Source organism: Artemia sp. Qi Xiang Cuo, chromosome 14 (genome assembly GCF_049724085.1).
Source record: "Artemia sp. Qi Xiang Cuo chromosome 14, ASM4972408v1, whole genome shotgun sequence".
Lineage (NCBI taxonomy): Eukaryota > Metazoa > Arthropoda > Branchiopoda > Anostraca > Artemiidae > Artemia > Artemia sp. Qi Xiang Cuo.
This window is the reverse complement of record NC_142807.1, coordinates 62,647,178-62,672,404: the sequence shown is the minus strand read 5'-3', so window position 1 is coordinate 62,672,404 and position 25,227 is coordinate 62,647,178. Positions and strand designations below refer to the sequence as shown.

The following is a 25,227-nucleotide window of genomic DNA, read 5'->3' as shown; positions in this document are numbered from 1 at the left end:
TCCTCTTATTTTCAAGGAATTCATTCATCTGGTGTTTAAAAGTCGACAAGAAACATCACAAATGCTATCAAGACATTTTCATTGTCGAAATGACAGATTTTGGAAACGTTTTGGCCGAATCTTTAGTCCAAACCCATTTTTATCGCTAACAGGGCACATTTTTTGCCAAAAGAACATTTTGATTAGACGGTACTAGCATTAAAAAAAGATTCTACAGGCTGAATTAAATTTTCTCATTCCTAGTCAACTTAAACTATGAACATTACCTTTCAAACAGTTCGTGGTAACGAACTGTAAGTAAGGAGCGACCCGGCTCAATGATAACCGAAACTCTAGAAAACGGATTTTTGATACCAATAGATATATCAAAGGAATCAGATTTCAATGCTGAATTCAAATATATAACTTTCATCAAGTTTAATGATACCTATCAAAAGTTACGCTCCTGAGAAAATTTGGCTGATTTTCAAAAAAAGGCGGAAACACCCCCAAAAAACTATGCAATCTTAATGTAAATCACACCATCATATTCAGCGTATCGGAGAACCCTACTGTAGAGGTATCAAGCTCCTTTCTAAAAAAATGTGTAATTTTCAATTTTTTGCCATAATAAATTTCACGTTTGGGTTTTTTTTTTGTTGTGTGTGTTTTTTCTGTTTTGTGTTTGGTTTTTTTTTTTTCCCAGGGGTGATCGTATCGACCCATTGGTCCTAGAATATCGTGGGAGGGCTCATTGGAACGGAAATTAAAATTTCTAGTGTCCTTTTTAAGTGGCCAAAAAAAAATGACGGAAACTAGGCCCCCACCCACGCTCAATCTTTGACCAAAGTCACCAGATCAAAATTTTGAGATAATCATTTTGTTCAACATGGTCGAAAATATAATAAAAATGTCTTTTAGGATGACTTTATCCTCCAAAGTCCCCAGGGGGAGGGCTGAAAGTTATGAACTTTACTCAATGTTAACATATTGTATTGGTTATTGGGAAGTATACAGACTTTTTCAGCGGAGATTTTTTCGGGGCGGGGGGGGCCGCAGAGGGGCGGGGGAAATAGGGAAGGAACGTTCCATGAAGGAAGTTTTCATGGGGGAAGGGAAAATGCCATGAAGGGGGCGCCAGACTTGCCAGCATTATTTATTGGTTATTGGGAAGTATACAACCATTTTCAGGAAGGATTTTTTCTGGAGGGGGGAGGGCAAGAGGCGGGGATTACTCTGGAGAATATTTCCGTGGAGGATGTTTATTGGGGGTCAGGGACATTTCTATGAAGGGGGCGCCGGATTTACAAGCATTATTTAAGAAACGATCAGAAGTTAAATAAAAAAAAAAACAAGTTTTGTCAACTGAAATGTAAGAAGGAACATTAGAACTTAAAACGAACAGAAATTATACCGTATGTGAGGGGGTTCTCCCCCAAGTCAAGACCATGCTGTTTACGCTACAGTTTTTTTTAGTGCTTTAAAAAGAGCTATCTATTCTAATTAAACGACCTTTGTAATTAAGGGGGTTGTGAATTAAAATTTTTTTTAACTTTTTACATGAAGAGCGTGGTATTGACTTAGGGGAGAACCCCCTCATATAAGTAATAACATATACGTAATAAAAAAAAAACAATAAAAAAACAAGCGATACGGCTCAATAGTAATCGAAACTCTTAAAAACGAAATTTTGATGTCAATAAATGTATCAAAAGAATGTGTTTATAATGCTGATCCTAAATATATAAATTTTATTAAGTTTAGTATTACTCATCAAAGGCTACGAGCCTGAGAAAATTTACTCGATTTTTTAAAGAGGGGGAAACATCCCCTACAAGTGAAAAAATTTTAATGAAAATCACACCGTCAGATTCAGCGTATCAGAAAACCCTATTACATAGGTTTCAAGCTCATATCTGCAAAAATCTGCAACTTTGTATTTTTTGCCAGAAGAAAAATAAACAAATATAGAAGTTAGTTACGTAAGTTAATTTGTAAAGACATCCATTTAGTAAAAGAAAAGTAAAATTTTTATGCAAATAAAAGGTGCAATAAGTAAAAAACGATCAGAAATTAAATAAAAAAAACAAGTTTTTTAAACTGAAAGTAAGGAGCGACATTAAAACTTAAAACGAACAGAAATTATGCCCTATATGAAAGGGACTGTCCCCTCCTCGATGCCTCGCTCTTTACGCTAAAGTTTGACCCTGTCTAGCAACTTAATTTTTTAAAACAATAAAAAACTTTAGCGTAAAGAGCGAGGCGTTGAGGAGGGGACAGTCCCTTTCATATACGGAATAATTTCTGTTCGTTTTAAGTTTTAATGTCGCTCCTTACTTTCAGTTTAAAAAACTTGTTTTTTTTATTTAAAATCATTTTTAGAATCTAAGACATGTCAAAACAAATCATAAATGTAAGAACTTTTCAAAGGCGTTAAAAGGGAGGGGGAGCGGGGCAAGTTGTCTGAGGTGCTGCAGTTGGTGGGATGCCAAAGCCAAGATTTTTCTTTATATGGTTGTGTTAGTCATTCTCTGTCACGTAGCAACGTCAGCAGGGGTAGGGGCAAGGTATGTTTTTCCCCGAATGCTGCCAATCCTAGGAATGACCATAGGAATCTTACCACTGAAAATAATAATGAGCGAACAGGAGATCAATTGGGTATATTCTCATTTCAAATACTGATACTAATGTTTAATCATAATGAAATTTTTTTCTTTTGTTTTCGCTAGTTGATAAAAATTTTACAGCATTACCAATGGTGATAAACAATTGGAGATTATTTAAAAAATATTACATTTACTGATTATTCATGAATATGTTTCACCTAAAGTTAAGACCAAAGCGAAGGTTTTGTAAATAAAATTGCCAAGATAAAATTGCCAAGACGGACACTTTTAGACAACTAAAAGTTATGTCTGATAAGACGATGAATAATAAAGAAATATTAGGAATAAGGTTAGGCAAATGATTCTCTTTTCAGGGAAGGGTGATCCTTAAACAGATGCAATTCTTATAGCGGGATTCTTATTCATAAACAAATGTGATTCTTATAGCGTTTTAAACAGGAAAATCCAATAAAGAGTAACAAGTCTATATTAGTGAATTTTAAAATAGTTGAGATTTGTTGGGAAAACAATGCCATCGTCGACATTCGAACCAATGTGTAAGGAATTGTTCAAGATTTGAACAAATGATCTAAGCTTTTGGGTTTGAGCCCTGATTTATGATGGCCTACTCCTCATTAGGGCTACAAACCACACATTTTTTGTGTAATTATGTAGCCAAAATGATAAACTGAAATGAATTTAATTCATAGAAATTTCTACCCACAAAGGGAAAATTATATACAAGTAAAATTAAAGCAAAATTAGAGTTTTTGTTAAATTACTCATAAAAAATAAACAAAATTACTTACTGATTCCATTAAGAAGTACTTCAGCAAATTCTCGTTTCATAAATTCAGTGTCATTGAATTTATTATTCGGCAAGAAGTATGAATTGTAGGTCACTACAAATAAACAATGTTCACGATAAGTTAAGTAGAATTTAAGTAATCAAATAATGCAAAAAAGAACATAAAACAAATAACTAGAATTGAACAGAATGCAACACGAATGAGAAAATATTTAAAAGATTACTGTCTGAAGAAATTGCAGTTAAGCACATAATAAAGCACTCATGTTTTATTCCCGAGCGGCCAGAGTGGAACTACTTATCCTGTAACGTTGTAAATAAAATATCGTGAAATTTTGAAATAAAGGCTTTTTACTATTACTGATTGTTCTTGTAACGATAAAGTTCTTGATGAAAAATTAACCACACCTGGAGCAAGAATTGACGAAGGTATTACCACATTATTTTTTGATAATTTCGAAAACGTTTTCAGCAATCTTTCTCTGGAAAGGCGAAAGTCATGACTGAAGCTATTTTTTCCTGTTTGTTGAGTAAAAAAAAAAATTTACACTAACTTATTTTGATATAAGATTTTCCAGAGAAAGTGTATATCTCACTATTAAAGCTCTTTTTCGACTTTTATTCTTAATAACGTGATTTAAAGTCTTCAAATGTAAGCTTCGTTCAAGCTTTTCTTCCTTGAAAGTGGCCAAATGTAAATTTAATTTTAGCGAAGGTGGCACAATTCTCATCTTACATTGTAGAAGAAAATCCTATTGGTTGATAACATTTGCAATGTTTTTTTCTGATTGTTTATATATTTATAAACTTTTTTGGTCAAATCATCCCCATAAATATGACGTAGATAATTTCGAAGACCACACTGCCTTTCCATGACGATAAATAAAAGTTTAATTAGGGATAAAATCCTTTTAACAGACAGCGGTTCACAAACAATGATATAATGTCACCAACAAGTGTTTTGAGCAAGTGGTTAGTGTCAATCTGTAAATTACTTTTGTCTACACAAATTTCGTACATTAAGAATTCTTCAAATTTGGTTGAAAAACTGAAAAAAGTAGAAATTTCTTCAAGTTCTTTGCTTTCAAGCTTCGACATTGTATCAATGTAAACATAGTGATGTAGAAGCAGCCGAAACTCTTCTAGAAAGAAAGCTGTTAAGAAATTTGGACTTGATTAGTGGCAAAACAGATTTGGAAGGTTTTGTGATTATGTATTTAGTAAGGTTGTGCAGTACGTTCTCTTATTTTTTCAATTCAGAGGGGAGTTTTTCGAACAAGTAAATGGTTTACCCATGGGAGCCCTTTATCCCATTATTAGCTAATAGTTTTGTGAAAAATATTGAAAAAAAAATGCGCTAGATTCTTATTTTTCAAAACATGTTCTTCGGGGCCGGTATATGGATGACATAATTTCAGTTAGGGATTATGGGGAGGAGGAAATAAAACGATTTTTGGAACATCTTAATTTTTTTGGGGGGGGGGCTAAAGTTTATTGTTGAATTAGAATAGAATAGGAAAGTTCCTTTTCTGGATGTTCTTCGTTTAAAAAATGAATTTAGTCTGGATTTCAGAATTTTCAGAAAACCGACAAGTAACAATAGATTTTTGTCTTATAGTTCCGGTCACGCTCACCAAGTAAAAATTGGTTTGATCATTTCTTTAACTGACCAGATCTTTCGTATTTGCTCTCCAAAATTTTTCGAGGAGGAGTTGTCTTTTCTAAGAAAAATACTTTTAAGTAACATGTAACCAGATTTTTTCAAAAAGAAGCCCAAAACTCAAAACAGAAACAAAAAGAAATCCAAAAGCCTGAAGAGCATTCTAATAAGGACTGACGAAGGAAAACGAGTAGAATTAGGTGAATATACCATTAAAAATAATGCATATGAATTATAAGAAAGCTTAAAGAGGTAGTTGAAAAAACGGTGAAGAAAATTTTTTAGAAAATGAGCACACAGATTTGAAAATAAAAGAAAAGAACTCCTAAACAAGTGAGCATATGACGGAGTTGGCTGACAACTTCGTCAACTTCGACAACTTCGACAGTTGGACCGACATCAGAAAAGGAAGTTTGGACACAGAATAACCGTTCCTAAGATATTACTGTTACACCCTTTTAACACCCTGCATATAGACGATGTGTTAGGATTCACTTCAACTTCCCGTCATAATTCCCTGAAATTTTCACGTTCATATATTTGGGCTTAGTATTAATAATAGTCACAGTAGTAGTATTGGTGTTAATAGTATTAGGATTAATATTATCCCCGGTAGTACTAGTAGCAGCAGAAGCATTAACATATTGCCTTTTGGTCAGTTGAACATCTCTCTCTCTTAAAGTCCTAGAAGTTTCAACTTAACACCAGTAGCCATTACTATGAAGTTGCTGAGTTGACGAAGTTGGCTGACAGTTGGACCAACATCAGAAAAGGAAGTTTGGACACAGAATAACCGTTCCTAAGATATTGCTGTTACACCCTTTTAACACCCTGCATATAGACGATGTGTTAGGATTCACTTCAACTTCCCGTCATAATTCCCTGAAAATTTCACCTTCATATATTTGGGCATAGTATTAATAATAGTCACAGTAGTAGTATTGGTGTTAATAGTATTAGGATTAATATTATCCCCGGTAGTACTAGTAGCAGCAGAAGCATTAACATATTGTCTTTTGGTCAGTTGAACATCTCTCTCTTAAAGTCCTAGAAGTTTCAACTTAACACCAGTAGCCATTACTATGAAGTTGCTGAGTTGACGAAGTTGGCTGACAGTTGGACCGACATCAGAAAAGGAAGTTTGGACACAGAATAACCGTTCCTAAGATGTTACTGTTACACCCTTTTAACACCCTGCATATAGACGACGTGTTAGAATTCACTTCAACTTCCCCTCATAATTCCCTGAAAATTTCACCTTCATATATTTGGGCATAGCATAAATAATAGTCACAGTAGTAGTATTGGTAGTAATAGTATTAGGATTCATATTATCCCCGGTAGTACTAGTAGCAGCAGGAGCATTAACATATTGCCTTTTGGTCAGTTAAACATCTCTCTCATAAAGTCCTAGAAGTTTCAACTTAACACCAGTAGCCATTACTATGAAGTTGCTGAGTTGACGAAGTTGGCTGACAGTTGGACCGACATCAGAAAAGAAAGTTTGGACACAGAATAACCGTTCCTAAGATATTACTGTTACACCCTTTTAACACCCTGCATATAGACGATGTGTTAGGATTCACTTCAACTTCCCGTCATAATTCCCTGAAATTTTCACGTTCATATATTTGGGCTTAGTATTAATAATAGTCACAGTAGTAGTATTGGTGTTAATAGTATTAGGATTAATATTATCCCCGGTAGTACTAGTAGCAGCAGAAGCATTAACATATTGCCTTTTGGTCAGTTGAACATCTCTCTCTCTTAAAGTCCTAGAAGTTTCAACTTAACACCAGTAGCCATTACTATGAAGTTGCTGAGTTGACGAAGTTGGCTGACAGTTGGACCAACATCAGAAAAGGAAGTTTGGACACAGAATAACCGTTCCTAAGATATTGCTGTTACACCCTTTTAACACCCTGCATATAGACGATGTGTTAGGATTCACTTCAACTTCCCGTCATAATTCCCTGACAATTTCACCTTCATATATTTGGGCATAGTATTAATAATAGTCACAGTAGTAGTATTGGTGTTAATAGTATTAGGATTAATATTATCCCCGGTAGTACTAGTAGCAGCAGAAGCATTAACATATTGTCTTTTGGTCAGTTGAACATCTCTCTCTTAAAGTCCTAGAAGTTTCAACTTAACACCAGTAGCCATTACTATGAAGTTGCTGAGTTGACGAAGTTGGCTGACAGTTGGACCGACATCAGAAAAGGAAGTTTGGACACAGAATAACCGTTCCTAAGATGTTACTGTTACACCCTTTTAACACCCTGCATATAGACGACGTGTTAGAATTCACTTCAACTTCCCTCATAATTCCCTGAAAATTTCACCTTCATATATTTGGGCATAGCATAAATAATAGTCACAGTAGTAGTATTGGTAGTAATAGTATTAGGATTCATATTATCCCCGGTAGTACTAGTAGCAGCAGGAGCATTAACATATTGCCTTTTGGTCAGTTAAACATCTCTCTCATAAAGTCCTAGAAGTTTCAACTTAACACCAGTAGCCATTACTATGAAGTGGCTGAGTTGACGAAGTTGGCTGACAGTTGGACCGACATCAGAAAAGAAAGTTTGGACACAGAATAACCGTTCCTAAGATATTGCTGTTACACCCTTTTAACACCCTGCATATAGACGATGTGTTAGGATTCACTTCAACTTCCCGTCATAATTCCCTGAAAATTTCACCTTCATATATTTGGGCATAGTATTAATAATAGTCACAGTAGTAGTATTGGTGTTAATAGTATTAGGATTAATATTATCCCCGGTAGTACTAGTAGCAGCAGAAGCATTAACATATTGCCTTTTGGTCAGTTGAACATCTCTCTCTCTTAAAGTCCTAGAAGTTTCAACTTAACACCAGTAGCCATTACTATGAAGTTGCTGAGTTGTCCTTTTGATAACCTGTATGTTCATTTACTTCTTGAACTGCTCATCCCAATGCTCTTAGTCTTACAAGTAGCTGCAATAAAAGCAGTAGTTGAAGCAGAAGTAGAAGTTGTAGTAGTAAACGTTGCAGTGATGGTATTAACCATAATATACACATTTCGCCTTTTGGTCAGATGATATTCCCCTTTGAGCATTCTCTGAAAGTTCCAACGTAATACACAAATCAATTCTTGAGATACAATCTTTTGACAACGTGCATACACATAGTGTCTTTTGATTTAGTTCAATTCTCCCCTCAATATTTTCATTCCTAATTTACTTCCTTTATACAATCCGTATGCACATAACGCTTTTTTATTTACTTAAACAATCCCCTCAACATTTTCTGGAACATTCAACTGAATGTCCATCGTCTTCTTGGAAAGTGAAGTTCAAACATGAATACCTTTCTCAATAACATACACTTTATGTAAACAATGAACAAATTGCCTAACTTATAGCCCTCTCCCTGAGAACTATGGGGGGATTGAAATACCCGAAGACATAATTACTGAACCTTTGAACAAAACTAAATTCTTTTTGAAATAATTCTTTTAAAATTATGATCGGATGTGTTCTGGAGAATCATGGGCTTGGGGAGGGAAAGTTTGTTGCCCTCCATTAGCTTTTGACTCTTGAAAAGAACATTAAAACCTACAGCTTCCAAACTAGTGAGCCTCGTCCAAAGCTTATATGACCAATAGTTCCTTAAGAACCTTGTATACCCCCAGGCATAACTTACAGCTCTTGCTCTTAAAAAGGACACTATAACTTCCAATTTCTAATCAAATGAGCCCTGTCTGAAGTTTAAACGACCACTCATTTCATAATAACTTTCAAATCTTTCTTGATGGCTCTGGGGATTTCTATCCACCTTGGAGTGATTTTTATACGGTTATTCGACAATTATGAACAAAATAGATATTTCGCAATTTCGGACGGATGGGTTTGGGGAAAAGATGGTGTCCAGAAGGGGGGGGACTGTTGCCTTCCATCACTTTTGACTCTTAAAAGGGGACTAGAACTTTATATTTCCAATCAAATGATCCTCTTCTCAAGTTTACACAGCCACCCCTTCAATATGAAATTTATATGTCCCCAGGGCATAACTTACAACTCTTGCCCCTAGACTCTGGGGGATTTTATCAACCCCAAAGGCTTTTTTATGTGATCTTTGGACTTAAAAAAAATTACTATCTCAAAGTTTTAAGGCTCAAAAGACTAAAAATAGTAAAAACTTTAAAACAGCTGTGGTGCAAAAGAAGAAAAAGATAGTCAATAACATATTATTGACTGACCCAAACTCCTCATGGAGTTGGGAGAAAATCTCTCTTTACGGGGACATATAATCTCGCCTGTTTGATCCGAAAAATGAAATAATAAAATAGGTTAAGATCCTGATGCATCACATTATTATAGAAATGAACAACATATTAGGAAGAAAATAGGAACATAAACAAAATCAAAAATTCTTTTTCTTGAAAGAGAATGTAATAAAATTTCTGTGTAATCTGACCTAGTTGCCAAGATGAAGTTTCACGAGATAGTTATACAAACAACACAGTAGTGTGTGTGTGTGTGTCACTTTTGAAACATAAATGAGAAAAAAAGGGAAATACAAATATTCATAATATAAATTTATAATAAACATATGCTGTTTTTTTCGAACTATGACTTATTTTCCATAGATACTGGATTCCCAGCAAAGAACATGATTTTATGGAGAGAAAACTGAGGGGTTGGTCATAATTAGAAAACCTCGCCTGAAAACATTTTCTTAGTTCGTCAATAATACATTCATAAATTACCGGTTTTTGGCGATTATAAAACAACAATATATATTAATCTCCTAACTTAAAGGTGTGAATGTATGATGTTGAAAATGTTTTTGTTTTTAATGTATTTGTTTCATTTTTGTTTCTCCCATATTTTTTTCCTGGCTATAGAGCCTTAAGGGGAAGTTTATATTGAAGTGTATTTTGTTGAGTTTATTGATTGAAAAAATTGATTGACTGATTGATTGAACACAGTATTGTGTGCTAGTGTTTCACTTTTGAAAGATAAATGAGAAAAAAAGGAAATACTTTCTGCCTAGTTTAGATTCTTACCTGCGATTGATTACGACATTCGCTCTTAGCAAGAAAAGTTAGGGATTGGTAGCTATTAAACAGATAAAAATGTTACGAATTCTGTGGTATCCTGTTATCCCGACTGGAAGGGCGGTTTTTAACCCCGGAGGTATGGTAAAATGACTACCTTAAAATTTGATCACATAGCCTAAATTTGGGGTCAATGGGTGGGGTGGGGGAGGGACGCCCTTCAATCACTTTAGAATCTTTTAAAGGGCACTAGAAGTTTCGATTTACTATTGAATGAGCCCCCTTCAGGTCGGGGTTCAGCTAGTGATCCAGCTTGTGCAGACGAGTAAAATTTGGAGTGCTTTACAGGCATTTAAAATATGGAGGCAAATTACGTTCTGGTCTTGAGAACACATAGGGGGCTGTCAGCCCTACTCCTTTTAATTTTTGCTCGTTTTGAGTTTGACTAGGTTATCTATTGTAATTTCTGTTCGTTTTAGGATTAATTTAGTAATGGTGATTTGTGGTAGTTTTACACTTGGAAGATAAGAAAAACAAACTCGTAGAATTTGACAACGCTTTCTTCCGTAAAAACTTAAACAACAAGAATTTGTTGGTTCCCAAAGTCAAATATCCTTCCAAAGGAAAGCTAAACCTTCTTAAATTTTTTGGGGCTATAAATTTTTAGCTTAATTTTGATTTTTTGCCTACATTTTTTAATTATTTTCTTTTTTTTAATTTGGCACCCGCTACTGTAAAAAAAAAAACAGGTTCATATGGAATATTTTCAACAAAAAGAATTTTCGGTTTTTTCCAAGTTTTTAAGATATTAATGGTGTGTAAATTCCTCCTTTTCCCTTTCTTTAGCACTTCTCAACGAAACTAAAAAAAAACTCGAATAAAATTCTCAAATTTGTAAAACCTTATTTTCTACGGGGGGTATTTTTCCGGGACGGGGGGGGGGGGTCGCAGGTGATTATTTTCCAGCAGTTATTTTCCAAGGGGAATTTTCCAGGTAGGGGTATTTTCCCGGAGGAGGATATTTTCTGCAGGAGGGGGGGGGGGTATTTTCCAGGGGTATGTTCCGGAAGGGTCATCGACTAGAGCCCTGAGGAAGTGGGGTAGATACCCTCCCATCAATTTTTAATCTTAAAAAGGTAACTATAACTTATCCATTTCCAATCAAATGAGCTACCTCTGAAGTTTATACGACTACCCCTTACATAAAAATCTTATATGCCCCCAGGACATAACTTAAAACACTTACCTCTGGGCTCTGGGCGTTGTGTCGACCCCGGAGTTTTAGTAATTTAATTACTTTTAACAAAATTACTATTTAAAAATTTTTACCAGATTGGTTTGGGAGGAAAAGGCGAGGGGGCCAGTTGCTCTCCGATCTCTTTTGACTCTTAAAAAGTGAACTAGAAGTTTCAACTTCCAATCAAATGAGCCCTTCCCAAGTTTATACCAGCAGCCCTTCCATAAGAAACATATATTCCCCCAGAAGATAACCTACAACGGCCGCCCCTCGGCCCTGGGGACTTGTATACACCCCTGAGTTTTTGTTATCTGATGTTTGAACTATTTAAAAAAAAACTATCGGATGTAACCGGGGAAAAAAGGTTTGGGGGGCTAGTCACACTCCCATCACTTTTGACTCTTAAAAAGGGCACTATAATTTCCGATTTCCAATTGAATGAGCCCCCTCCGAAGGCTATACGACTGTCCCTTTCATATGAAGTACCTCTGAGAATAAAAATAAAACATTGGAGCCTTGTGGCCTTACGGTTGGCGGGGGGAAGGCTAATTGCCATCGGATCACTTTTGACTTTAAAAAAGGGAGCTATAACGTTCAATTTCTAATCACTTCAGTCCCCTCCGAAGTTTATACGACCAATTCTTCTACAATAGCCTTAAATGTCCCCGGAGAATAAGTTACAACCCTTCCCCCGGGCTCTGGTGGGGTTATGCTGACCCCGAAATTTTTGCCATCTGATCGTTGGACTATTGCAAACAAAATGGCTATCTAAAAAGTTTGATCAGATGCATTTGCGGAAATAAGGGTGTGGTGGAGATAGTCCTTCCATCCCCCAACAGGTGATCTATAATAACCTCGTTAAAGTTGACATTAAGGCGTTCTCAATGGTAGAAATTCAAAATTCTGTGAAGAAATTTAAAAACTGCAAAGCTAGTGGCATTTGTGTAATATCAGCGGAGCAGCTTAAAACGGCGGTAGCACTATCCTGTTATGACTCCAAATGCTATTCAATGCAACACGGGACTCGGAGATCATCCCAAAGGACTGGCGTACGGGAGTGATCATACCACTGTTGAAGAGAAAAGGTTCCAGGAGGGAGTGAAAGAACTATGGAGGGATAACGTTCCTCTCTGTACCAGGCTAGCTCTTTTCTATGGTTGTGTCGCAGCGATGTTTTGTACACCGCCAACGAAAGTGTAGAATAGAGCAGGCTGGTTTTATGCCTTGTCGATTAACAACAGAGCAGATATTCTCCATAAGACAAATCGTCGAGAATGCGAACGAGTTCCGCCAGGAGACTCTCAGTGCTTAAGTGTATTTCAAGGTAGCATGCGACTCAGTTGATCGAAATTCTTTATGGAATATTCTTTCTAATACTAACCTCCCGTCAAAATATGTCCACCTATTCAGGGCCATGCATCAAGAGACTGAGAAATGTGTGAAAGTGAATGGTAGACGTAGCACATTCTTTCCAGTAAGAACAGGAGTCAGGCAAGGTTGTTTAGTTGCTCCTGAGCTATTTAATTGTATTATTGATCATGTTATGCCTTACGCAACCCGGAAGTTGAGCTTTGGACTGAAGTACGGGAATAGAATTGTCACTGATTGTGACTTTGCTGATGATATAGCACTAATCACCAACTCCAAGTCACAGCTGCTCATGCCTCATGACTCTAAACACATTTCTGGGTGAAGCTGCCAGGACAAGACTATCCATTAACTGAAAGATGACGAAATTCATGGTAGTGCTGCCAAAGTCAGACGCCAACAATTCTAATTACTTGGTCCCCCGGAAACCGAACTGAAGTGGTTGACCACTTCACTTATCTTGGTTCTATCTTGGTTCGAAGGCTAAGGCCTCTGCCGTCTTCGGTAGACTGAGCCATGTTTGGAAGAAGCCAATGATCAAATGAGCCACAAAAATATAGTCCTCGGAGATTCAGTCTATTTGATCCCGCTATACGGATCTGAAACCTGGCCTACAACTGCAGCTGTCCAGCGCCGTCTCAACACTTCAATCTACATGGTTTTGGACAATCGATAGAATCCGATGGACAGACTTTGTAAGCAACGACCGCCTACGTAGTACTACTTCCCAGTCACCTTTGTTACACCTGGTTGCCGAGCGCACGCTTCGTTGGTTTGGACATCTTTCGCGATTGCCTACCGACACTCCGGCTCGGATTCTTTATGACTTTGAACCAACAGTAGTGGCTGAAAGTGTCCAAGAGGAAAACTCAAGTTCTGGTGATGCGATAGTCTCGGGAATATCCTGGACCAATCTGGAATTTTGCTGTCTGACGCAGAGGCCCTTGCTGCAGACCGCCCCACATGGAGAAGGCTGACGAAGCTCTCGACGCCACCCCAGCATGAGGATTAAGTAAGTAAGGAGAGGGGTACATGACCTCCGATAACTTTTGATGACTCTCAAAAAGATAACTAGGATTTTCAATTTCCAATATACGGTCACCCCTCACATAAAACCATATATGCCATCGGGGCATAACTTACAATACTTGCCCCAGACTCTGGTTGGTTGTGTCGACCCCGCAGTTTTTTCTATTTGATCTTTAAACTATTTTTAACAAAATGGTTATCTCAAAATTTTGATTGGATACTTTTGGGAATAAAAAAGCCTTGGGGAGGGTGGAGGAGTGCTGGTTGCCCTCCGATCACTTTTGACACCTAAAAAGGGCACAAGAAATTCCGATTTACAATCGAATCAGCCCCTTTCGAAGTTTTTACGACTGGAAGGGGGGGGGGGTAGTTGCAATCGGATCACTTTTGACTCTTAAAAAAGGGAAATAGAACTTTCAATTTTTAAGAATTTGAATCCCCTCCAAAGTTTATACGACCACCTCTTCCATAAAAACCTTGTACGCCCCAGGGCATAAGTTACATTTTTTCCCCGGGCTCTGAGGGGGGATTATACCGACCCCAGAGTTTTTGTTATCTGATCGTTAGAATATTTAAAACAAACTGACAATCTCAAAATTTTCATCGGACGTATTTGGGAAAAAGAGGGTGTGTGTGTGAGAGGGTGGGGGAGTAGAAGCCCTCCGATCACTTTTGACTCCTAAAAAGGTAACTAGAACTATCAATTTCCAATCCTATGAGCAACCTCTGAAGTTTATACGACCGTCCCTTACATAAGAACCTTATGTGCCCCCGGAGCTTAAATTAAAACACTTGCCCCCAGGGTTCTGGGGGGGGGGGTTGTGTCGATCCTGTAGTTTTTGTTACAGAACTATTTCTAACAAAATGACTATCTCAAAATGTTTATCGGATGAGTTTGGGGAAAAAAGAGCGCGGGATGGGGCGAGGATTGTTACTCTATGATCTCTGTCAACTCTTACAAAATGAACTAGAAGTTTTAATTTCCAATCAAATGAGCCCCCTCTGAAATTTCATCGAGCAGCAGAAGTTGTTACGCGCGTCGAAAGTCCTCTATATGAAGGCTCAGAATCCTCTGGGACACGAAGATGGCTGATCGGCTTCAAGACTTTCATGCCATTAAACTCGTCTTTTTTTTACTTTTTTGCCTGTCCGCAGTGGCTTGACTGGTACCACAAGTTTTCTCTGGTTAGTCTGATTTTTTTTTGTATCAGTATATCGGCACAGAGAAGGGAAAAAGAATGTAAGGCAATATTTTAGACCTTTTAGTTAATAAAGAATTAGTCTGGACTGACATCAATTTACAAAAAGGGATTTTTGATAGTTTAAACTGTTAGAAATAAATCTCCTAGTCAAACTTCACCCATAGATATACTGCTACTAAATAGAAAAGTGCCAAAACAAGTAAAAATTAGAGACAAATTAATAATTTCATTTTATCACAGAAATGTACAGTCGAAGCTGATGAGTTTAAACTTTGTTGATGGTGATTGAGACGTAAGTAGTTGTATCTGTTTATTTTACAGAATTTTTAGGCCTAGGCTGCTGTAAAAACTTGATCAGTGAAAGAAAGGAATCCAAGCTAGTCTCAATGCACCGAAGCAACATTGAAGGCAAGATAAGAAGGGTTTGAGTTGCATTTTCACCTATCTTGAGCTTTAAAAGTGTGAACAGACCGGAGAAGAAAAACGAAAAAGGTTAAAGGTAGTTTTGCTCTTGAAAGTGAAGTTATAACCATGAGAGCTAAACAGAGATAAGCTAACAACAAAAAGTTACAGAGATATTCAGGATTCGCACTGCATCATGATACTTGCATCCATTGCATCAAAGAACTTTGCTCCACCTATACCCTGTACAGGAGGCAGGCTATTATCACGAACAAAAAACATATGAAAACAAAAATTGTACAAAACATATGAAAACAAGTATTGTACTTTCAGAAAAGGGTAAAGGTGCAGTGTAGCCCCCCCCCTCCCCTGTAGTATAGAGTGCAGAGGCCTTATAAATAGAACTGCAATATACAGGAAGAAGTGTGTTGTTTGCATTCTGCAACTACTGGGCAGTATCTGTGCAACTTTACAACCCAATTGACTGAATAATATACCCTTAGAAATAATCAGTTTTTATCAGGGGGAGCTACACTGTACCTTTACCCAGAAAAGAAAAGGTAACAAATATCAAGTTTAGCAGAGGATAATTCATCAAGCGTTGGGAATGCATAAAATAGTTGTGTCCTGCTATCGCCAAGACACCAACAGTAGTTAGGGTATAGGGTATTGTTTATTTTATAGAATTTTTAGGCCTAGGCTGCTGTAAAAACTTGATCAGTGGATGAAAGGAAGGAAGGAAACATTAAAAATATGTTTAAAAAATATGTTTAAAAAAGTTGCCTGTCATTCTTGCGAGGGCCGAACTGGACTACAGTGTAAAGTTTGTATATGACGCTGAAATGGTAAAATGGGATACAGCAAACGCAAACCACCGAAGGAGTTACCCCAATACAGATATGTCTTTAAAAACTGAAATCTGAGCTTGCGTTCTACTGAAAGCACTTGGCTGGAAATCTGCGGCATCAAACCACTTTGAACCATATAATTTACTCTGAAGTACAGATTCTCCCTTATGGAGCTATGAATTCTTGTACAACTGACGTAGAACTAGAGGTAGAAAGACAAAGCGGTTTATAAAAATTAAGTTTAGTCTAAAACCTGGTCTAAAACCTTGTGCAAAATTTTCTTATTTACGAAAATCAAAGAGTAATGATGAAAGTGACGAATTCGACATGAAGCCGACCTTTGCCAAGAATGTCCCTACCATATTCGTGATCAGCGAGTTCAAAATAGTGAGTATCAACCTTAAAATCGTCTGTTTCTTACTGAAATTCGGCTTGACACATTTTGAGAAGCTGGCGCCCGGTCTATATGCTCCAAGGGCATAACTTACAAGCCTGCCCCTGGGCCCCGGGGGGGGGCTTTATCAACCCCGGAGGTTTTGTTCTTTAATCTTTGAACCATTTTGAACAAAATGACTGTCTCAAAATTTTCATCAGATACATTTGGGGGAAAAGGGCGTGGGGGGTCTAGTTAACCGCCGATCTCTTTCTACTCTTAAGAAGGGCACAAGAACTTCCGATTTCCAATCGCATGATCCCCCTCCAAAGTTTATACGACCATAATAAAACATTGGAGCCTTATGGCCTTTACTGTAAGTAGGGTAAGAGGTACCATTTTGCCGGGACATATAGCAAACAGGTTTTTCTGGTAGATATTCTATTCTAAAGGTCATTACATCTTTGCCAAGAGATTTACGCAATTTCTGGTTCAAGGTATATACATGTCTTTTTTTTAGTGATAAACCAAAACCAGCATGTCTTGTTTAGCTGTTATGCAATTTTTTTTTGTACATATTCAGGTTTCAAATTAGATTCTTCAACAGTTCGGAGTAGTTTATTCAACTTAACACTACTAACATTTTTTGTGAACAATTACATAGGTATTGTATAATTCGAACGATCGTACTTCGAGCAAAATTCTCTCAGTATTATAATAAAAGGAAATTGTCTTATCGTGTGGTTCATGACAATATTATTTCATTACTCGATGAAGTTGCACCTTTTAAAAAGCTGCCACAATAATGAATTATCAAATGATCCGTGTATTTCAATTTTAGCAAATATTCAAAAAAAGAGAGGCATGTTCACTTTGATTTTGATTCATTGTATATGGAAAATTAAAACAGAATGGTAGAAACAACCACTTTGCTAATCGCTTAATCTTTTTAGCTACTTAAGACAGACACTAGAACTAAGGGTACTTATGCACTTAGAAGCCTATTGTTTAGGAACTGAAACCTCTACATAGTTCTCTTATAGGCTGAAATTTACGGTGCGATTTTTATCAAGATCAGTGGGCCTTTTTAGGGATGTTTTTGAAAAAAGTGCTTAGCTTTCGATCAGTAATTTGGGATTAGAATAAATTGTTGATTATTTTAATGTATTAATTGTTATAAAAGCTTCCTTTTTATTACGGTGCGATTTTTTATCAATATCAGTGGCTTTTTTTTTTAGGGGATGCTTTTTGAAAATACTTCCAGGCCGTCTGCGTTGAAGAATCTCTTCCTGAAATTTAATGCGTTCACACCCTCACCCCCCCCATATCCTCAAAAATTAAATTTTTTACCTTATAACCCTATTTAATAAATAACATTGTTAGCTTAGCTATCCTTTTTATTCCACGGGCCTTATTATCTCATAGGGGATTGACTGAGCCATGTTAATTAACTTTTCCACTTCTTAAATTTCTATTTATGTCTACATTTGATCGAAATCTTATAGTTTAAAGAGAAAAAAAGGCTGTTATACCAAAGAGTTTGATAATTTCTTACCAAATTTGGGGGGTAGCTTCCCCCCTTGACCTTCAAATTTTCATTAAATATGACTGAAAAAGCAGATGGTTTTAAAATCAGTTTATAAAAGGCTCTCCATCCCACTATCAAAACCCCTTATTTTGAAATAAAGATGTTTTTTACACTACTTTAGATGCCTAACATAAACTGAATTATTTTCCAAACCCAAAATGCATTTTTTTTTCATGCTAAATTTTTGCCTTTTTTTTTAAAGGAAGAAGATACGTGACCCAAAGACTGAGAGACGATGTGTTAGGAGTTTGACTTGCGCTTTAGTCAAAGTAATAAGTAAATGTCAAAGGGATTAATTCTATTACATTGCTTCGAGAGCAAATACTTTTATTTAGAAGCCTTACCGTTATCCTAAATATAGAATAAATAAAAAAATTTTTTAACTGAAAGTAAGGAGCAACATTAAAACTTAAAAGGAACACAAATTATTATGTATTTGAGGGGGGTTACCCCCTCCTGAATACCTCGCTCTTTACGCTAAAATTTGACTTTTTTGTTCTAATTATTTAAGAATGACATCTGGAACACAAGGGCCGTTTATTTAGAATAATAAACTTTTTTAATAGCTCTAAAACAGCTTTTGCTTAAACAGTGAGGTATTAAGGAGGGGGCAATCTCCATGGGCGTAAACATTAAACCTAAGGAAATTTATGTATTTGGAATCAGCGTATAAAGCCAATCATTTTCATGTATCTATAATTATTAAATTTCTGTTTTTAGAGTTATGGTTACTTTCGGACGACTTGCACTTTACTTTCACCTTGTTTCCCAAAAACTGTTTAAAATTAGTTTTTTTTTGTAGTTGTTTTCGTTTTTGCTTTATAGTTCGACTTGATAGGAATTCTGAAACAGGATGATCGTTTAAATTTCTTAATTAATAAATATTTTTTTTTTCTTCTAAAAGTCTTAATATTCTAAAGGTTTTAGCTTTTGAAGGATAACATTAAACCTAAGGAAATTTATGTATTTGGAATCAGCGTATTACTAAAATTCTGTTTTTAGAGTTATGGTTACTTTCGGACGAGTTGCACTTTACTTTCACCTTGTTTCCCAAAAACTGTAAAAACGGACAGAAAATAGATTTTTACGTGAAATACTCTAGTTTCCTGTAAGAAAATTATGCAAGTCTGTTTTTAGAGTTATGGTTACTTTCGGACAACTTGCACTTTACTTTCATCTTGTTTCCCAAAAACTGTTTAAAATTAGGGGTTTTTTTGTAGTTGTTTTCGTTTTTGCTTTATTGTTCGACTTGACAGGAATTCTGAAACAGGATGGTCGTTGAAATTTCCTAATGACTAAATATTTTGTTTTTCTTCTAAAAGGCTTAATATTCTCAAGGTTTTAGCTTTTTATGGATAAAATTAAACCTAAGAAAATTTATGTATTTGGAATCAGCGTATAAAGCCAATCATTTTCATGTATCTATAATTATTAAAATTCTGTTTTTAGAGTTATGTTTACTTTCGGACGACTTGCACTTTACTTTCACCTTGTTTCCCAAAAACTGTTTAAAATTAGGTTTTTTTTGTAGTTGTTTTCGTTTTTGCTTTATTGTTCGACTTGATAGGAATTCTGAAATCGGATGGTCGTTGAGATTTATTAATAAATAAAGATTTTTTTTTTATTCTAAAATGCTTAATATTATCAAGGTTTTATCTTTTGACGGTTAACATTAAACCTAAGGAAATTTATGTATTTGGAATCAGCGTATAAAGCCAATCTTTTTCATCTATCTATAATTATAAAAATTCTGTTTTTAGAGTTATGGTTACTTTCGGACGACTTGCACTTTACTTTCATCTTGTTTCCCAAAAACTGTTTAAAATTAGGGTTTTTTTGTAGTTCTTTTCGTTTTTGCTTTATTGTTCGACTTGATAGGAATTCTGAAACAGGATGGTCGTTGAAATTTCTTAATGACTAAATATTTTTTTTTTATTCTAAAAGGCTTAATATTCTCAAGGTTTTAGCTTTTGATGGATAACATTAAACCTAAGGAAATTTATGTGTTTGGAATCAGCGTATAAAGCCAATCATTTTCATGTATCTATAATTACTAAAATTCTGTTTTTAGAGTTATGGTTACTTTCGGACGAGTTGCACTTTACTTTCACCTTGTTTCCCAAAAACTGTAAAAACGGACAGAAAATAGATTTTTACGTGAAATACTCTAGTTTCCTGTAAGAAAATTATGCAAGTCTGTTTTTAGAGTTATGGTTACTTTCGGACGACTTGCACTTTACAGGCTTGGAGCATTTGGTGGATAGATATTAAACGTAATGATAAACAAAAAATTAGAAAAAAAACATCAAATAATCTACCAGTCATGAAACTGCCACAAATCAGCATCGATAAATAAATGAAACCCAAAATGAACAGAAATTACAATAATTAACTGAGTCAAACTCAAAACGAGCAGAAATTAACATAAGTTGGGCGTGAAACCCCTTTGCCTTCCCAACCATCTGATGTAGTCACGGCTATGTTTGATCAAGAAAATATCTGAATGTATTTAAGGCATAGTGTGAATGGCTTGCAAAAAAAAAACACGAAAATACTACTACTAGTAACAACTCACATCACTAAAAAACCATCTGATGTGATCACGACTATGTCAAAAAACACGAAAATACTACTAATAGTAACAACTCACTGCACTACAAAACCATCTGATGTAGTCACGGCTATGTTTGATCAAGAAAATATCTGAATGTATTTAAGGTATAGCATGAATGGCTTGCAAAAAAACACGAAAATACTACAACTAGTAACAACTCACTGCACTACAAAACCATTTGATGTAGTCACTTATATATTTTATCAAGAAAATATATGAATGCATTTAAGGTATAGTATGAATGGCTTGCAAAAAAAACGAAAATAATACTACTATTAAAAACTCACTGCACTACAAAACCATCTGATTTAGTCAAGTCTATGTTTTATCAATAAAATAACTGAATGAATTTAAGGAATATTATTAATTGATTGTAAAAAAAAAGAAAATTCTACTACTAGTAACAACTCACTGCACTACAAAACCATCTGATGTAGTCACGGCTATGTTTTATCAAGAAAATATCTGAATGCATTTAAGGTATAATATGAATGTCTTGCGAAAAACATGAAAATACCATTAATAGTAACAACTCAATGCACTACAAAACCATCTGATGTAGTCACGGCTATGTTTTATGGAGAAAATTTCTGACTGAAATTAAGGTATAGTATGAAGTGCTTTTAAAAAATAAGAAAATAATAATAATATTACAAAATAAATGAAACAAAAAAAATTATGACTAATAAAATTCTAAGTTAGTAAATTAAAAACTAATAAATCATTTTTTTTATATTATTAATTGCTTTCGAAAAACACGAAAATACTACTACTAGTAACAACTCACTGCACTACAAAACCATCTGATGTAGCCACGGCTATGTTTTATCAAGAAAAATATCTGAATGCTTTTGAGGTATAGTATGAATGGCTTGCAAAAAACACGAAAATACTACTACTAGTAACAACTCACTGCACTACAAAACCATCTGATGTAGTCACTGCTATGTTTTATCAAGAAAATATCATACACACCTATGAAAGGCTAAGAAATCCAGCTCAGAAAAGTAAAAAAATAGCAACCCACACATCCCAAATCATAGATTTCAGACAGCACACACCAACGAAAGACTAAGAAATCTAGCTCTGAAAAGTACACTGAATCGGACGGTATGATTTTGATTAAAGTTCTATGACTTTTAGGGTGAGTTTCCTCCTTTATTCAAAAATAATGCAAATCTTCTCAGGCGCATAACTTTTGATTGGTAAAACTAAATTTAATGAGTTGAAATCACTTATATATTTCTGAATGCATTTAAGGTATAGCATGAATGGCTTGCAAAAAAACACGAAAATACTACTACTAGTAACAACTCACTGCACTACAAAACCATCTTATGTAGCCACTGCTATGTTTTATCAAGAAAATATCTGAATGCATTTAAGGTAAAGTATGAATGGGTTGCAAAAAAAAACACGAAAATACTACTACTAGTAACAACTCACTGCACTACAAAACCATCTGATGTTGTCACTGCTATGTTTTATCAAGAAAATATCATACACACCTTTGAAAGGCTAAGAAATCCAGCTCAGAAAAGTAAAAAAATAGCAACCCACACATCCCAAATCATAGATTTCAGACAACACTCACCAACGAAAGACTAAGAAATCTAGCTCTGAAAAGTACACTGAATCGGACGGTATGATTTTGATTAAAGTTCTATGACTTTTAGGGTGAGTTTCCTCCTTTATTCAAAAATAATGCAAATCTTCTCAGGCGCATAACTTTTGTATGGTAAAAATAAATTTAATGAGTTGAAATCACTTATATATTTGAAATCAGCATAAAAATATGATTCTATTGATGTATCCATGGATATCAAAATTCCATTTTTAGAGTTTCGGTTACTATTGAACCGTGTCGCTCCTTACTTACAGTTCCTTACCACGAACTGTTTGAAAAAATATTAGTGCTGTTCCTTACTTTCAGTTGGAAAAAAACAAAAAAAAACTAGCGATAAACTTATTAGAGTGGCAAAAACTTTTTTCTTGGGTTAATCTAGGTTCACTTAGAGTCGCGCGCGACTCTAAGTACTTTTCAGAGCTAGATTTCTTAGTCTTTCTTTGGTGTGTGTTGTACAAAAAAAACCCTAATTTTAAACAGTTTTTGGGAAACAAGATGAAAGTAAAGTGCAAGTTGTCCGAAAGTAACCATAACTCTAAAAACAGACTTGCATAATTTTCTTACAGGAAACTAGAGTATTTCACGTAAAAATCTATTTTCTGTCCGTTTTTACAGTTTTTGGGAAACAAGGTGAAAGTAAAGTGCAACTCGTCCGAAAGTAACCATAACTCTAAAAACAGAATTTTAGTAATACGCTGATTCCAAATACATAAATTTCGTTAGGTTTAATGTTATCCGTCAAAAGCTAAAACCTTGAGAATATTAAGCCTTTTATAAGAAAAACAAAATCTTTAGTCATTAATAAATTTCAACGACCATCCTATTTCAGAATTCCTATCAAGTCGAACAATAAAGCAAAAACGAAAACAACTACAAAAAAAAACAACCTAATTTTAAACAGTTTTTGGGAAACAAGGTGAAAGTAAAGTGCAAGTCGTCCGAAAGTAAACATAACTCTAAAAACAGAATTTTAATAATTATAGATACATGAAAATGATTGGCTTTATACGCTGATTCCAAATACATAAATTTCCTTAGGTTTAATGTTTACGCCCATGGATATTGCCCCCTCCTCAATACCTCACTCTTTACGCAAAAGCTGTTTTAGAACTTTTAAAAAAGGTTATTATTCTAAATAAACGGACCTTGTGTTCCATACGTCATTCTTAAATAATTAGAACAAAAAGTCAAACTTTAGCGTCAATCCCTTTGACATTTACGTATTACTTTGACTAAAGCGCAAGTCAAACTCCTAACACATCGTCTCTCAGTCTTTGGGTCACGCATCTTCTTCCTTTAAAAAAAAGGCAAAAATTTAGCATGAAAAAAAAAATGCATTTTGAGTTTGGAAAATAATTCAGTTTATGTTAGGCATCTAAAGTAGTGTAAAAAACATCTTGATTTCAAAATCAGGGGTTTTGATAGTGTGATGGATAATATATACTGCTTTTCCTGCTTTTTGATGGATTATAAACTGCTTTTCCAACCATCTGCTTTTTCAGCCATATTTAATGCAAATTTGAAGGTCTAGGGGGGAAGCTACCCCCCGAATTTAGTCAGAAATTATTAAACTCTTTGGTATAACAGCCTTTTTTTCTCTTTAAACTATCGGGTATAAAACAAGGTTTTGAAGGCTTTTAACCAAGCTCGTTAGTGGGCTTACATGCCGTTGAAAAAAGCAAGCTTTTACATATTTCCTTGTTACCAAACCCAAGAAAATATGATTCTAATTCTTTTTTTTTTTTAGGAATATTGAGAAACAATAAATATTACATGAAGAACAATATTTGACACGGAAAATGTTATGGAAAACAATAATGTTTAACTTAATTTAAATATGGAAAAATTATTTCTTAGTGTAAACAATATATGTTATTTAGTCATTATACAGCATACACATATAATCATATATATATATATATATATATATATATATATATATATATATATATATATATATATATATATATATATATATATATATATATATATATATATATATATATATATATATATATATATATATATATATATATATATATATATATATATATGTATATATATATATAAACATTTTCTATTTGTTTGGTTCGTTACACCTCGGCCTATCTTTCGTCATTATGAAATACATATCGCCGAATTTTTTTTTTTTTTTTTTTAACAAAGGTATGGTAGGCATTGATGACCTTATAAATGTTAAAAAAAAAAACCCAATCATGATCTATATCATTTTCAAATTTGACACGTTTTAACTCTCGCTGTCCAGACTGATTTTCATTGACTCGCTGCTCTTCATTTTCAGTTTTGACTCATTCACTTGTTCGGTGTCGTATTTCATCGAACCGCGTGTGTCTTTGCTCTTCATTTCCATTTTTAACAAGCTCTATTTGTCGTTTTCGCATATCTTCGAACCGCCCGTGCCTTTGCTCTTCATTTTCATTTTTGACACGTTTTTGGATTTTGATTACTTCAGACAATTTAGCAATGGCCTTTGCTTTAGCTGTCCGTATTGGTGTTGTCGCAATTGAAGTTCCAGGTTGTCGAATTCCACATCTTATCACGTTTGACAGTTCATGTGTTGGTACCAAAGAATCAACATTTATAGTAACTGCAACTGCAAATTTTCGTTTTTTTGCCCTTCCAAGAGACATTATATAATCTAAATAACTGCTGCGTTGAAAACTCAACAATCATATTTATACTACACATGAGATCAGATAAGAAAATGTGTATATAATGCCATATATGATGTCATAAGTTATGCTTATATGATGTACTATCATAGTACATGACGTCGTTTGCCAAAAACAAAATTAAGGCTCTTACGAGTTTT

The 25,227-nt window shown here is 34.9% G+C and overlaps 2 protein-coding genes across 4 annotated transcripts in view; one reads left to right on the top strand and one right to left on the bottom strand.

The window, feature by feature from the left end:
• The window catches only part of Sas10 (UTP3 small subunit processome component Sas10), a 362,975-nt gene that overhangs the window by 283,398 nt on the left and 54,350 nt on the right, over positions 1–25,227 (top strand). The window lies entirely within an intron of this gene.
• LOC148944735 (juvenile hormone esterase-like) overlaps positions 1–25,227 on the bottom strand; it is a 39,034-nt gene that overhangs the window by 12,598 nt on the left and 1,209 nt on the right. The window contains exon 2 of the mRNA XM_089100288.1: positions 3,395–3,487. Within this exon, the coding sequence (XP_088956414.1) occupies positions 3,395–3,434 (40 nt within the window). The 5' untranslated portion in view covers positions 3,435–3,487. The remainder of the gene's footprint in view (positions 1–3,394; positions 3,488–25,227) is intronic.